This window comes from Uloborus diversus, chromosome 6 (assembly GCF_026930045.1).
Source record: "Uloborus diversus isolate 005 chromosome 6, Udiv.v.3.1, whole genome shotgun sequence".
Taxonomy (NCBI): Eukaryota; Metazoa; Arthropoda; class Arachnida; order Araneae; family Uloboridae; genus Uloborus; species Uloborus diversus.
In genome coordinates, this window is record NC_072736.1 from 10,432,468 (window position 1) to 10,449,607 (window position 17,140).

A 17,140-nucleotide genomic window follows, 5' to 3' on the forward strand; every position below is an offset into this window, starting at 1 on the left:
CAGCTAGTATGAAGTTAAAGGACATAAATCCCAAATAGATTGCATACTGTAGTTAAAAGGACTGAAAGTCCTGAAAGGTAAAAAGTAGATTTGAAATGTGCCATTTATAGAGATTAAAAGTTTCTTTTTAAGGCAATATCACATGCCAAATAAGTTTCAAAAAATTGAAAATATTTAAAGTTCTACTAAAATGTAAATTAATCTATTATATTATTAAAAAAAAACCTAAATGACGTTAAAAATTCCATCAAAGTGTAAAATAAAGAATAACTGTAGTTGGGCAAACCTGGTAGCACTGTGGAGGAAATTTAGATCCTAATCACAGCACTATGACACTGCCAAGTTAGGTTTGCATCAACTATAGCTAATTTGGTGGCGATTTGAATGGTATGTTTTTGCTTCCGTAGAATGACTCATAGAATACTTGTAAATAATTAGTGCTTAGCAAATAAGCAATAGTTCTAATTAGTGGGTTGCAACAAAATAGAACACTTCTACCTTTAAAAAGAAAAGCGATCCAATATCCCACACCACTGCGACACATAATTGCATTTCTGAAAAGCATCAGTCTTCGTACTTGTTTCTTAAACAGTGAATAGTGCTTTTGGAAGCCTTCTTCAATTGAACATTTTGTGTTCGTTTTTTGTAGCACCAACCCCATGGGACTGTGACTTTGAAACTGGTGACGAATGCAGCTGGTCTGCAGGGGATGCATGGGTGATTCAAGACGGAAGAAAAGGACTCAGGTCTGGATATGGACCAGGAAGAGACCACACCAGGGGAGATGCACTGGGTAAGTGTCCCCAGATTTCGACATTTCTTTTAAACCTCAGTATTAATGGCTGCATCAGCAAGAGTGAGTCACCATTGAACAGGAGCATTTGGATACCAGTGCAGGGTTCGTACGCTCCTTCAAAACTCCTCCAATACTCCTTCATTTGGGAATTTTTTTGAAGGGCCCTTCAAACTCCTTCATTTTGGTTTGAACTCCTTCAAAACTCCTTCTTTTTTAGTTGAAGACTTCATAGTCTTCCTCTATGACAGTAACTTAAAATACATACTTTGATTGACAACTTAACTTTGTCACAAGGGCAAAGGTATAAGGGTGATGAAGGAGTGAAAATATATTAGATGACCACACTCTCAGCTGCAAAAGTCGGTTTCTCTAATTATTACTTAAAAATACGTAAGCAGATGTACTATATTAAGTGATTGTGTTAAAAACATAATTGTTTAGCAAATGGCAGTTATAATATTGTAAAATGGGTCATCCACAAGTGATGTCATGCCTTGAGGAGAGGAAAATTGTGACAAGGGGAAGAGAGAGGGTGACAAGAAGTGACATCACACAGTTATTACAATAATATATGACATGTGACAAGAGAAGTAAGATGAAGTGTGACTCTTTGTGACAAAGGGGGTAGGGGGTTAAACATGTTGAAAAAAAAAATACGACAACATTTAAGGACAACCCATTAGTATGTACTCCTTCAAATCCTCATTTTACTCCTTTAAAACTCCTCCAAAACTCCTTCATTTATTTTCTGAAATTGAGTATGAACCCTGCAGTGTACTAATCTCGAAATTTTAATCATCTCTGGCAAGTCAGCCGATTCTACTGTTCGACCACCGATGAGATTAAAAGACCAACATTTGATTTTTTTTTTTACGGATGGAAATGGAAATGGGCCCACGTATTACTGTGAGGATATCAATTTTCTGAATCGAAAGCAGACACACATCAAAACGATTGAAACACGCGCTTCAAAAGCGATGGGAAAGTCTAAAAGCTTAGGAAAATGCCAATTAACTATGAATTTCCATTTCACACGTTAATGCATATACCATTGATGCAGTTATTATTACGGTTTTGTTCAGGTACATGTTACACATTCTACTTATAGTAAGGTCGACAATTTCAATACTGTTACCGATCCGATGTGACATCCAACTTTCTTGAAAGGACGACACAGTTCTTGAGATAAAAACAGGAGATTTATTTACACTATGTACAGGAAAGATCGTTAACAACTGCTAAATTAATCATCAGCAATTAAGCAAATATCAATCAACACCGTAAACTCAACGGTTACACACGTATTTACATCCAAATACGTAAAACAACACAGCGAAATGCCTCGCAATAAACAGAGCTAATACACTCTCAGTACAACTTCTCAATCGAGACTGACTTTTTATCATGCGGCACGGCTATTTATAGACATCGAAAGAGACCTCTCAACTATTCCAGAAAATGCTACACCGTTCTACACTTTCTTATTTCTTTCCATTCACAAATTTTATCATTCAGAAATGAGGGGACCGTATACTTCAGCCGAATGTACGGGGGCTGTATATTCATTACAAGAAACTATTTACAGGTTACGTTGTTACAATAATTTTAGATGAAAGATAATGGAATAAACGCCCAAATTTAGCTAGATTACGACAAATTAATCACAAAAATAGTTACTATTTACAGAATTTGTAACAACACTAATTCTTTTCCTCTAGGATCCTATGCTTACTACTACCCACAGAATAACACAGGGAACGATCTGGTTGGCCCCGAAATACCCATCGGAGAGAATGACTACTGCTTTAAATTTTGGTACTACATGCACAGTTCGGTACCTATCTCACTAGAAATGCATGTCATACAATGTAAGTATTAGTTCATTTTGCATCTCTCTGTCACAGTTCGTGCCACATATTTGCTAGAATTTTCTGAAGCAAATTCTTTAAAATAAGTTGGAAATAGTTTTATTTTAACGGTCAAGATTTTCATTGTTTAAAACCATGGGTATAGGTCAAGTTGTTAAGGGGACAGTGGACCTTGAAAGCTTTTTCCTTTATTTATTAATTTTGAAATATGAAACTGGGCATAAAAGTTAGTAAGTTTATTGGCATGCAAAATATCAAGAAAAAAAATGCAAAAAAATAAAAATTTATATAAAATTAAACATTTTGAAATTTAAAATAAAAATTTTAAAATGCTCCATGCGACTCAAGTTTTGCTTTTTTCCCAAACAATTTGCATTTTATCAGAAAACAGAACATTGGCAAGAGCTTTGGGTATCCATTTAAGGATTGGTCCATTATTAACTGCACAGTACTTTTTTTCGCGTAAAGCAATAGTTTTTGTTGCGAATATTACATAAAAATCAAAACTTTAATATTTTTAAGCAACATAAAATTCTCTTAAACCTTAATGCATACCCAGTTTTATCAAACTACTACCAAAGTAGCATGTTCTGAAATTTTAAGCAAATCGAACAAAAATTAAGTCGCATGGAGCTTTTTTCAATCTGTGTCAGCATCGAATTTTCTAATCCGAGATAAATGACGTTAAAGTCTAATTTCACCTACATTTCATGATCTTCGTATTTTAATACCCGCCGAAAGAAATTTTCACTATGACTAAATATTTGACATTAATACCAATGTAAGAATTTATTGAAACTCAGTTTACATGTTTGAAACTTAGTTTTAATTAGTTTTTCGACTTTGTTTACATGTTTTACAACCATTTTAATCAAAAACACGCTCTGTTTACTTTTTTTTTTTCTAAACGCATATAACTTCGCGATAAAACATCAGATCAACAAGAGGTTTTTTTCATAAGATTCAGCACACTTCATATATTGTTACTTCCACGGAAAAAAAAAATCATATTTTTGACCAATCTGAGCTATTTAGAAGGTCCACAGTCCCCTAAGTAGGACAATTTGGTCTTGAATTTTTGTGATTTTGTGTATCATCACTAGATGGCAACCCAGCGGGCCCGATCTGGCTGAAAAAGACGAGCTCCGGCACTAAATGGAAATACGGAACTTTCTATTTCCAAAAATCTGTCAACATGTCGATGCTTTTCAAGGCAAAACAGACCAAAATGGACGTCGGAGACATTGCGCTGGACGACTTCTCCTTTAATGTCGGTCGATGTCCAATCGTCAGTAAGTACAAGTTCTCATACTTGTTGCAAAATGGCGTTTGAGCATGTTTGGACTTTTGTTGATTGGCAGTGTAAAGTAAGAGCAGAAAGAGAATGAATCTCATATGATCTCAACATAAATAGTAATAATATTTGATTTTCTTGAGAAAACTTAATGATTAAAGGGGAAATGCTGATGATCAAGGTAGCAAATCTCGTTGACTAAGTAACATTTCTAGTGACTCGGGAAAAAACCAAAAAAGAAAAAAAAAAGAAAATTTTCAAAATAGCTGATAGAAAGACCTCAAATGCTGAGAAAATTTTCTATTAACCAAATGAATATTCAAATAACTAAAAGAAACATTTTAAAGAAGAAGGAAACAAAATAATAACTGGGGGTACGGTTTCAAATACCTGAGGAGACGATCTTAAACTGAGCAACTATTTTAATACCAGTAGAAAAATTGAAAAAAAAAAAGAGTAAAACTAATCTCTGAAGAAAAGATATTAAATAATTGTGAAGAAAACACTTTTAAATGAGTAAAAATTTCCATCTCTTACTGCTTTATTGTATTGATTTAAAATCTGTAATGTGAAAAACAAAAAAATCTGCTCAATTTCTCATTAAAATTTCTTACTTTGCAGAGGGCATTCCATGTGATTTCGAGTCTGAGGACATCTGTGGCTTCCGAAAATCTTCCCCAGATAACGTATCGTGGAAGAGAGTTCAAGCCAAAGCGGTACTTTCGGTCAGTCCAATGGGACCAGTGACTGACAAGACATACGGAACAGCCGAAGGTAGAGAAAAAAACAAATTAATTTCATTTTCTTTAACCCGTAACAGGGGAGGTGCGGTCTCACAGACCGCTCAAAGGTTCATCCGATCACCCCTATTTTATTTTCAGTCCGATTGAATGGTTTTTCCCAATAGCTTTTTGTTTTGTGATCTTGAACACCCCTTTTGCTTATCAGCATCTTTTGACGAGTGCATCTGGTTAAAATTTCATTGCATTCTTTAGAAGCAGTCTGTGAGACCGCACCTCACCTTCAGTGTAATAATTTTTGGCAGTAGTAGACATGGCGAACCGTTTAAATAAGGGTTCCTTTATCTTACCCGCGTTATGCAGAAGAAACGCAAACTATTCTAGTTGAAGTTGAGAGTTTTTTGATTTGTTCACAAAAAATACGCAGTGATGTTTTAGGGACAATAAGGGCAGAATTATTTCTGAAAATACTTATAGTTAAAGGACTGTCAAAATTTTCTTGTAACGTGATATAATAAATTTTCTGGTATTAAAATGTTCTGTATATATTAAAACTTAAAACAAAATCATTAATAAATAATAGATTAATTTTATTACGAGTTGTAAATTATTTACTGAAGAATATGAATTTTCTTGAAAAATCTTAAGGCTCTAGTAAACTTTCCTTGGAAAAGGTATATTTTAATTCAGAATATGAAAATATTTTCTTCCTCTACTAATAAAAGTACAAAGAGACCTTGAGGGAAGTTGCGGGAATGCATCTTAATTACACGATTTTAAAAAAATCTGAAAGTAGAGCGGTCTCTGAGACCTCACGTCCCCTGTTATGCCCTACTTTTTCACGGGTTAAGAATTGGTTCACTGTTGCTTTTAATATTTTTTCTAAAGATTCATGTTTCTTGTCTAATTTTTGTGTTTAGGTCACTACATGCTAGTAAACCCTACCTTGGCGGCTCGTGTCCCGGGCGACAACGTGGCCCACCTGATTATGCTAGACGTTCCCCCAACCGGAGCTCTCCGATCTTGCGTTCGGTTCTGGTACCAGATGGCTGGAGCTAACGTCATCGCTCTGTCCGTCTACATGCGAGCGTCTGGGGGAAATCTCCCCCAATTTCCCAACTGGTCTCATGGAAGTAAGCACGGAAACACCACTTGGCGTGTGGGGCAATTAACGATTGACGCTAACTACAAACATGAGGTAAGGATATGAATGAGGCAACCATTTTACTGCGAGATTGCTAAAGTTGGTTCCCTTTCCCAGTTCTTGTAAAATTCGAGTGTTTGATAATTCTTGTTCTAGAATGAGTATTAAATGCGATTAGGGTGTCAAAAATTTCACACTGCTCTTGATAGAAAAGGATGAGAGTTCAATTTCCCGGTTTCGTATGTAAAAAGTGGTCCATATGCTGACCCCCCCTCCTTTTTTTTCCCTAATGAAACAGTGAACTTCGTTGGCTCCGAATAAAGTTCTTTTCAATTGGTAATTGTAGTCATGTATGGCGTTTTTTTTTACAGAATTACGTCAAAGTCAGGGGTTCTAGACCTTTCTGTGGGCTTCCCTTTGAGCACTACTGTGATGCTACTCCCCCCCCCCCATTCCACTACATGATGTTAATACTAGTAGTTCAATCAGACTTTAAAACTGAAGCTGCTCAGAATAACTGTGTGTAGCTGGTTGTATTTTATTGCTCAAAAATTATGTACTTCCAATTTCTGTTGCTTGAGCTTTCTTAACCGGTGAAATCCTTTTTGTTTTCACTAAATTGAAACCCAAGTTCAACCTTTCTGCACAACCTGTCGAATTTTTGAAATTTAATATTGTACACTGTTTCATGCGTAAGATCCAGCTCATTTACCAACGATTTACGGTGTCTGAGTGATTGAAGTCTGAACGTGCCAGTACATTGACTTATTTTACCGTGTCTACCTACTAGTCTGTAGAAGCAATTTCATAAATTGGGGCCACTAGAAGAAGTCGGTTCTCTTGTGTACTGTGGATGGCTTCGGAAAGATAGTTTTAGTATATTTATATTTGTTGATGTGTTTAAAAAAAAATTCACGCGCGAAAATCACTGCAAAATATAAATTACGAAAAAGGACATCTGTATTTTTTAAAAATACTCGCGTTAAAGGAAACACTAAATTTTAAGTTCTTCTTCAGAAGCACAACGGCTTTTTGCAGGCCAAGGCTGATTTGTCGACCCTCCTCCAGCCGATCCTATTAGTCACTACGGCCCTTCATTGGTTGACTCCCATTAGCTTGGGGTTCTTTTCAACATCGTAAACTAACTTTAAAATTAACATAGAATTCGACAGGATTAAAGGCTTACATAAATTTCAAAAAAAAAGTGTTACTGTAGTGGGGAGAAATGTTTTAAACCAGCTAAAATTACCTAAATAAGGTACTGACTTCCTTTCGTAATAACAAAAAAAAAAAAAAAAATCATTTTGTGTAAAAATCTTCATTCCAAAGGGATGTCTGAAAACTATTTTTCCACGAAAAATTAGTTTTTCCTCTTTTGTTGATACACTAGAACCTCTTGAATTCGAACGCTTACTAATTCGAACACCGCCAAGATGAAATACACGTTCTATTAATATTTTTTCTAAAAAGATTTCTGCTGTTATACTGTTTACATTCTGTTTACTGTTAATTGAACAAACAGTATTTTTTACTACAAAGTATTTTTCTTTTTTTGTATTACTTATGATCCATTTTAGCTACATTTTAATGTTATGTACGGGTCACGTGAAAAGCGTAATACGTTCTGTAGTCCGAATGATTTGATAGTCCGAACACCCTTTGGTTCTAATTAGTTCGGATTAAAGAGGTTGTACTGTAATAGAGTCGTACGAAATTATTTTTAAGATCAAAATTTGTAATTTGGTGCTAATTTATTTATTCATTTATTTTTTGAAGATCGTGTTCGAGGCGAAAGTTGACAAAGGCACCGATGGTTTCATCGCTCTGGACGAGGTAGTAGTTAAAGAAGGACAATGCCCACCCCCAGCATCGTGCAATTTTGAAGATGACCTGTGCACGTGGCAGAATGCAGAAGATGGAGTGCAACTCGAATGGGTGAGGAATACAGGGTCCACACCGACTGACGGCACGGGCCCGGACGTCGACCACACCCTGGGCACTGAATCTGGTAATTATTTTTTTTTTTTTTAAATATATAAAAATTAGTTGAACGCTCAAAGTAGAAGTGAATGATGTGCTTTCAGAAACGTTCATTCAAGTTTATACAACGATTGGAATACGTAACTCAAAGATTTGGGCAACAGTTGAATATGATCAAATGTCTTCTTGTTGCTAGATGTCTTGTTGCTCTGAGACGGCTACCTGCTGGTATCGATTGATGTTAAGCTATGTCTACATTCCCTTTCCTCTTCGGAATGAGGAAAAGGGAGGTAGGTGACCGTATGATAAATGCACGAATATTTACGAGTTGAATACTTGGAAGTTAGTGGCGCATGTCTCAGCATACGTGTTGTCACATCTTTTAGTTTAGCCGAAAACAAAACGGAAAGGAAAAGTTCGAATGCTGACATAGCTTTAGAATGCGTGAAGGACTTTGTTCACCGCAGAATTGAAAGGAAATGTTTCTGTACTTAGTTGGTTCCCAAAACTACTCGATAGTTTAAAAAATGATTTGATTCACTTGTGCATTAAATATTCGACATGTCATAATGTTTAAATCTCTATCTTTCATTAGCAATGCTGTTGAAAATTGAGCCGCTATGAAAAAGCTGGCTTGTGTACAGTGACAAGTTCAGTGACTTGTTTATAATGTCATAGTGTAAGCAGTTGCTCTTTGAGTCCGCTTTAATAATGTTCCCATGAACATTCATGCTACTTTGATCGACAACAGGACTTTTGAAAATTCTAAATTCTAGTCTCTCTTCTTGTTGGAAGTCAATTGATCAATAAATTGTATATAAGTAAAGACCACAGGGAAGAAAGGCAATTTTTCCAGTAATCCAGAAAATCACGGTTGAAATCTGAATCCCAGCTTTTCTTCATTGAATAGGAAACTTTTGGAGAATTTCTCACTTTCCTACTCATCCCTAGATAGCACAATGACAGTTAACGTTTCATAAACGTTTCAAAATAGCTTTTTTAATGCTAACAACCATTTTACAACGTTTATGAAACGAAGCAGGCTACATAGATCCTTTCTTACCTGTTTTGATTGAGCTGCAAAAATTCTACTCTTCAAACTCTGTGCTGCTATATTGAACTTGCTCGGAAAAATATGATGTTTCGCCTTTCTTCCGTGCAGCCTTCAATTATTTGTAATTATTCTATCAGTGTATGTAGATGAAAGTATTATATGTTTTTCTCAATTTTCGAAAACTCTACAATATCTTCCTTGCGTTTTCTTAAAGGTTCTTACATATACCTGCAAGGCGGCAATCCGGAAGGAGATGTGAATTTGAAAGGAATCCTGCAATCCGAATTCCTCAGCTTATCCACCGAAAGGTGTCTGTCATTTTGGGCACACATGAGTGGTAGCGAGATGGGAACTCTGTCAGTGAACCTCTCGTATTACGACGAAAACAAACTGAACAAGATGAACCAGGAATCGTGGAACATCATCGGGGATCAAGGACCCAAGTGGTTCAACAGGCTCATCAACCTCAACATAGATGGCTTGGAGATCATGGACGAATACCAGATTATGTTCATCGGTATAACGAAGGGGAATCTCAGTGACATCGCTCTGGACGATATTGAGGTGACCCCACAGAAATGCTACGAAATACCCGACGACGGCTTCGATTGCAGAGATGGTAAATTTGTCACTTCGGACAAAGTGTGCGACTTTGAGAAGGACTGCTCGACTGGCCAGGACGAAATGAACTGCGGTGCATGCGATTTCGAACACGGAGATTGTGGATGGAGGGATATCACCAACAGGTGGTACGAGCCTTGGGTTTTGGCGAAAGGAAAAGATGGCGATACGGTCAAAGGCCCAGGATATGATCACACATACAACACTAGTGTCGGATCCTTCATGATAGCAGACGCGAGCAACGTCTGGGGTTGGGAGACTTCGACAATGCAGAGTCCCTCCGTGCAGTTCAAAAAAATCATACGCTTCGTGCGTGATGAAATTCTATTACATCCACAACTCCGACTCTAGAGCAACTCTTCGAGTCAGAAAGAGACTGGAAAGCTCGACCGTGGGTTCTGTCTGGGAAAGAATCGGCACCAGAGGGAACGGCTGGCAATCGGGAACCGCCTATCTTGGTGTAACAGAGAGGCCCTTCTTTGTCGAGTTCATCGCGGAGAGTCCAGGTGGTAGAACATACGTAGCGGTCGATGACATCACATTCGAAAACTGCAGCATGCCGGAGGTGAGGAAGTGCAACCGAATGGAATTCAATTGTAAGAACACCAGGTGTGTCTCGAACTATGTGCTGTGCGATCGAACGGACGACTGCGGGGATGGTTCGGACGAGGCACCAGCGATATGCTCCAAATATCCGAAGCCATGCACTTTTGACAACTGGAACGACGACTGCGAATGGAAGGTGAAAGGAAAAGCCAAGTAAGTTCCTAAATTAACTTGAGTTTATCGTCGCTTTTGAGATGAGATATTACTGTCCAACCACGGATTGCATGGAATTTTCAAACGTCCAGATAAGACGAATCTATCTGAATGAGGGAGGAAAGTAAAAATTTGATGCGCGTATTCCGCTCATTTGAATGAGACTCTGCTACTGCAAAAGCTGGCATCGGTAAAAAATCATAGATTTGTCCATTTCCGACTCTAAAACGAATGTTTGTCTTTCCATACAATCCGCGGTCAGACAGTATCTTTTCGTATACGCCGAAGTAAAGGTTGCACTGCAGTTGCACAAAAGTCTAGTTCCCTATCTAACTCGCAAGTCCCCTGACTATTTTGTCATCTTATACTTTTGGTTTTGGAATCACATATTTTAAAATTTTGATCCTTCCAACTGAGAATATATTTGTTTTTACTGATTTATTTATTGAACTAGCATTTTAGTATTTTGTCTGTGCTTCGTGAAAAGTTTATTTGGGTTCAACTCTTGATTTGAATTATTTACAGATTGTTAATTCAACTTTTCACACCCACTAATGAAACTTCCTATTCCTATTCCTATTCAGAGTCACAACTCACTACAACTGTATTTTATGTCGAGGACTGCATACTAAGTGCCTTGCCTCCATTATTTTTATATACCGATAGATGGCAGCACCATCACCGGATCAAACAGTTAATGAGAATTTAGAACTAGTCCAGGAGCTAATAGCTACCTGGTGCTAGCACCCCCAGAGGTATCGTTTCACTTAGAGGACATTGAGACCACGAGCATATTTAAAGTCGCCCAGTCCCCTTTAATGACGACGGTGGGTCTTCGACCATCGAGGTTCGAACTCAGGACCCTCCAGCCCCGAATCCGACACTCTACCGATCGGGCTACCATGGCCCTACTAATGAAACTTGATAACGCACGTTCAGTGCATTTTGCATTCCTAATGAAAGCAGTTCTATTTGTGATATTTTTTGTTAGCATCCGCGTCAGTTTCAATGAACTTGTCTGTATCATTTTGTATGTTTCATTTTAATTTTTTTTTCGCGAATATTATCGCCGAGAGTAATTGGGCGTAGCTCGTTTATAACGCATAGTGCAGTTGTTTTCAAACTGCTTTTCTTAAACCTGAGGTATAAGCCGTTTTCCACGAGAAGGCACTTTACTCCGCCTTCGTCACGTCGCAGCCGATGATTCTGTTTCGCTGTTTTCGGCAGAAGGCATATTTAGATCATAGCATATTGTCATAAAAGCAGCAGTTTTTATAATATAGGAATAACGAAAGTAGCAACAGACAAGTGGTGTAAATTGACACTAAGATTTTTTTGCACATTAAAACGCACGCCAAAGTTATGATTGTTTGGTTGGCGCATTTGGAAGCTTGTGGATGTGTTTACCGATCACTCCCACGTAAAATGGAGCTCTGCGTTCGAGAAAGTGGGGCGAAGTGCCTTCTTGTGAAAAACGGAAAATATATGTGTACATATCTATGGGTTCACGAATAAAAATGAAAAATAAATTAAAAAATTAAGAAGCAATTGTATCAAGTACGCACCCTAGTTGCCTAGTGTTTTTTAAACTATATAGTGTTTTAACTATATAGTTATTTATAGTGTTTTTTAAACTATAAAGAAGAATGTTTTGGAATTAAGACAGCAAATAACGTCAACGAGAGGGAAAATTAGATGGCTAGTGGGAAATGACAGTAGTCACCAAATACAATTCCAAGGTAAGTGACTCTTAAAACACGAGATAATCGTTACTTTTCCCTTGCAACCACTTCAATAACTTTAATGGTGCTCGCCAAGTTTGCTTTACAAGCTGCAAATACAGACGTTTCGGCGCCGCCTTGGTTACTCTTCAAGATTAAATTTTACATTTTAATGGAACTTTATTGTGTTGATATGACTGAATATAAATTAATTTGGTGGATTATATTAAACTTTTAATATTGTTTTGCTTAGGACTATTACTAGGCCTTTTAGTTGAACTTTTCATTCTTTTTTCAGGCTTTTTTTTTGTGTTCTAAGTTCTAAAGGCTTTATACAGTTAGTTGGCAGGTTATGTTTCGTTTTCCACGGAAATTTTCTTCCGATTTAGCCCCTTAAGGACCATGGGACATATGGGTCCCTTAACTCTTAACAGGGGAGAAGCGGTCTCACAGACCGCTCAAAAGTTCATCTGATCATTTCTATTTCATTTTCAGCCCGATTGAATGGTTTTTCCCAATAGCTTTTTGTTTTGTGACCTTGAACAGCCTCCTTGCTTATCAGTATCTTTAGGCAAGTGCATCTGGTTTAAATTTTACTGCATTCTTTAGAAGCAGTCTGTGAGACCGCACCCCTTCAGTGTTAGTATTTTCGGCGGTAGTAGACATTAGGCTCTTTACGTTACAGCCGCAGATATAGGTACATTTATCTTACTCGCGTTATGTGGAAAAGATGCAAAATATTCTAGATGAGGTTGAGAGTTGTTTGAAATGTTCACAAACGTTACGCAATGATGTTCTAGTGACAATGAAGGCTGAATTGTACCTCGAAATACGACGCGAAATACTAATAGTTAAAGGGCTGCCAAAATTTTCTAGTAACTTGATATAATCAATTTTCTGGTGCTAAAATATTCTGTATATATCAAACAGCTAAAATGAAATCATTAATAAATAATAGATTCATTTTTATTACGAGTAGTTAGTTATCTACTGCAGCATATGTTTTTCTCGTAAAATCTTAAAACTCTAAAAAAATTTCCTCGGAAAAGGTATATTTCGATTCAAAGTTCAAAAATATTTTTTCTTCGTGCTAATAAAAGTTCAAAGAACATTTTAGGGAAATTACAGGAATGTATCTTAATTACACGATTTTTAAGAATTTTTTAAATAGCGGTCTCTGAGACCTCACGTCCCCTGCTACGTCCTACTTTTTTCACTTCCCCTGTTACGGGTTAAGGTAAAAATGTATGGTAAATGACTAGTTATAGGCAAGTTTGTAATCGATACAGTTATAGTTACTGTATAGTACAGTTTGTAATCGATATTCCACAAACACTATTAGTCGATTCTCAAAAAGGAAAAAAAAAAGGATATTTCAAAAACTCCCTCATTAAATTTTTTTACAATAATAGCTTTTCATCTACTGTATGATATAGCAGGGGTGCCCACCTCCTTAAGTGCAACGGCGCACCCCCTCAATATCGTGAAATCTCCCCCTCCCCCGAGAATGTGAAAAATACGCTCAAAATACCCCCTTCCCCTAAAAATTCCAATGGCACAGTCTGCGCCATGACTCCCCCTCCCCCCTCGGTGGGCACCCCAGGATTTAGTATGTAAATGCTTCACAATTAGCAATATTGAATTTTCTCAGCATATAAGTTTTTAAAGGGTTTCTATCTTAAGGACCTGGCATCATAGGCGGATTTAGGCCGAAATATTTAGGGGTGCAACAATAATAGGGATCTGAAGAGGGGGGGGGGGTATTCCCGGAATAACAAGACAGTGGCGAAATCAGAAAATAATTTTAGGGCGGTACACACTTTTAAGTCTAAAGAACGCAATGTAAACCATATTTAGTAAGATTAGGTGATGAGCAATTCTTAACATTTCAAACTGCAGAAAAAGTCTTAAACGAAAGTCGATATTAGAAGCAATGGGTGAATCTAGCTACTGGTTTGGAACGGGATTCACACCCCAGAAAAAATTTGAAATAGCAGTTTTGAAAACGCAGTTTTACAGTTCTTGGTGATATTTTAGAGGCAAGAAAAGTACGTGTGGCTCCAAGGCTATTTTTAGAAATTTTAGTCTTATAAATGTGATTATAGTCCAAATTTATAGTTTGGGTTATGAATGAGACTCATAGACTGTCTCCAATCGATTTTTTGAAAAGCAGATAGAAATACGTAACCCCCTCCCCTACCGCACGCTACCTCTTAAACTTTTCATAATTGAAGTTCAAACATACTACGGAGGACAATTTTTGATGCTGTTACCGGACGGGGTGTTCTGGAGCTCTCCCTTGGAAAATTTTCGAAATTGAAGTTCTTCTGCAGTAATCCATATGGTATTAAAAAAGAAGGATTCTCCCACTTAAATATTTCGAAATAGTAGTTTTCAAAACCAAAATATTAACACTCTTTAATGATAATAGAGAAGGGGAGGGGGAAGTCAGAGGCCCTTGTTCGAATATTTTCCAAAATTAAAGTCTTAAACACATGAGTATAAGACCATATTTGGCAACGTTTGGGACACTGCAGTTTTTCAAAACTGAAGCTCCAAAAACGCAATTTTAAACGATTTTCGATGTATTTAGGTGATTAGATCTTCCTTGGAAATTTTGCAAAAGTGAAGCCCAAGAAACGAAATTTGAGGTACTCTGTAATAACTTTAACTGGAGAAAGGGCTTTGGAGAAGAAACATTTTGAGAACTAATAGAAAAAATGAAAACGAAATAGATAAAAAAAAAAGGGGGAGGGGGAGATATGAAAGAAAGAGGATTGTGCGAGAAGGCACACCATTCGCCGCCAATAATCTGAAGCTGTTGAAAAATTTGTATGTCAATATTTCTTTTTGAAAGAGAAATTAAGATTTTTTCTCAACATTCTTTTTTTTTTCCGTAAAATAACTGCGTTTTCCCAAAGTGAGATCTTGTCTTCTTTTCAATAATAAAGAATATTTTTTTAAAAACATCTACTCAGCATTTTGTGGGGAGGAAAACCAGTCTTGTGCCCCTTCCTCCCTGGATGCACAACTGCAGCAAAATGTCCGGAAGTCCTCCTTCAAAAAATTTTGATTATTCACCTTAAAATTGTTGGTTTTCGGTTGATTTCGGTGTAGATTTTATTGATCAAGTTTCTTGCAATAGCCATGTTTTTTTTTTTTTTTTTTTTTTTTTTTTTTTTGACTTTATTAGCCATTGTTGTTTTAAAATAGAAGAATTTGTATTGATATACGAATAAATACCCAATTACAGAACATGCAATTATTCTATACAGTAACACAGCACTGAATAATAAATTGTTTGAGAAGTGTCTTTATTTGCATGAAATTATTTATTAGGGTTTTTTTTCCAAATGGATAAAATTACTTTAATTCTTAACATGAGCACAGTTATGTTTTTCTTGCACTAGCGACGTCTGGTGATACACTGGATTCAAGTAAATTTACTAGTATAGCAGCTATGAATTTTTTTCCCCCAACTGCGTTTCTGAGTGAAATATACTAAACTAATTTTTTTCAAAACCACATCAAAAATTTTGGGGGTGCGGCGCACCCCCTGGCACCCCCGTAAATCCGCCAATGCCTGGCATTGCTGTTTTTTAAATCAGATCGCAGTTTTATTGGTATGTACTCATTTCTTATAGATTTGTCTTCTATCATATGGATTTACTTTGCTATGAATTTAGATATTTAACTCGGGAGGACGCGCGGGCGTCATTTTATGACCTCAGGCCTTCTGCAAATAGTAATTGCCAGAAAACTAGCCACCGGTTCATTTTTTTCTTATCAGTAGCTGAGTTTAGTCCCCTCATCTACCTTTTGGTAGCAATTGAACGGATTCGGGCATTTGTAAACCGCTAAAACACGTTTAGTCAGATACTGGGGTCATTAAATGATCCGGTACGTCCTGCCGTTTGTTTTACAGACCAAGTATTTTGAATGGCCAATACGGTTATTTTTTTCATATCCCTTCAGTATTGAAGTTATTTCATGTAAATAGGAATGCCAATAGCATAATAGAAAGAAATAGGTCGTTTTCGAACATTTTTTTGCTGAAAGTGAATCAAATAGTTGTTTTATCAATGAAGAATATTGAGCTAAAGATTTTTTAAAAGAGAAATTCTTAGATCATGAAAATTTCATCGAATATGATACAGAATTGAAAGAAGGATGGAAATTATTTTAATAAAGTGAATAATTCTGATTTTTTTACAGCAAAATATGATATGAAATAGAGTAAAGTGAGATGATTTTACCTTGAATGTAGCGATTTTTTCTTTTTTTTTTAGTTTCAATAAAAAATGAACCATTTTTAGCATTAATTCTAAAAGTTTCTGCATTAAAAATACCAGCAACAGCATTATAGTTACAAAAGTTTTCAAAGCTCACATAAAGCGTTATTAACGGCTGTGTGTCTAAACTTGGTTTAAAGAACAAAAGTAGAAATACTTTCGTTATAAAAGCGGTGTAAAGCTCATTTATAAATCGCACTTTCAAGCTAATGTGGCCATAACTAGTCAATATAAAGTATTTTAGTAATGGGACCATATGACCATAGTTAATTTTTTCACCATTTCTACTCAAAAATTATCTAGAATTGATGACCCAACATAAGATGAATATTGCGAACAATGATTAAAAAATGCATTAACAGAATAGTTCTATTTATTTTATTTATGCATTTCCTTTTGTTATTGTATCGACAAACCTTTCAAAAACAATTTATCAGTCTGCCAATTTTTAATTTTAATGTTGCTCGAATTGGAACGTTGAAATTGGATTACATTGTAAGAAAAGTATTTTAATATTATTGTACATCTCTTGCGTATTTTCTACAAAAAATTCAACTCAGCCAACAAGACTACGTATTACTAGAATTTAGTACGTCCAAAACTAAGTGAGTGTGACTTTGACTGTTTAAACCAGTGTATTCCAATTTATTTCAAATAATGCAAAAACTAATGACATTTTTGAAGCTATAGAAATGCAATTTTCCAGTTCTAACACAAATTGTTTTTTTTTTTTTTTTTCATTAACTAGAAACGCTACATGTCAGTTACACAACAACTCAGATTAAAAAAAAAAAAAAAAAAAAACCTTCACCATGCCCGTAACTAGTCATTTACTTTATAATGAATTATCAGCTGCAAATGATTTATACAT

The 17,140-nt window shown here is 36.2% G+C and overlaps 1 protein-coding gene across 1 annotated transcript in view; it reads left to right on the top strand.

Moving 5' to 3' along the window:
• LOC129224200 (MAM and LDL-receptor class A domain-containing protein 2-like) overlaps window positions 1-17,140 on the top strand; it is a 150,054-nt gene that overhangs the window by 50,656 nt on the left and 82,258 nt on the right. The window contains 8 exon segments of the mRNA XM_054858617.1: window positions 650-793; window positions 2,515-2,664; window positions 3,768-3,956; window positions 4,580-4,732; window positions 5,619-5,896; window positions 7,619-7,850; window positions 9,091-9,788; window positions 9,790-10,256. Coding sequence (XP_054714592.1) covers window positions 650-793; window positions 2,515-2,664; window positions 3,768-3,956; window positions 4,580-4,732; window positions 5,619-5,896; window positions 7,619-7,850; window positions 9,091-9,788; window positions 9,790-10,256 — 2,311 coding nt within the window.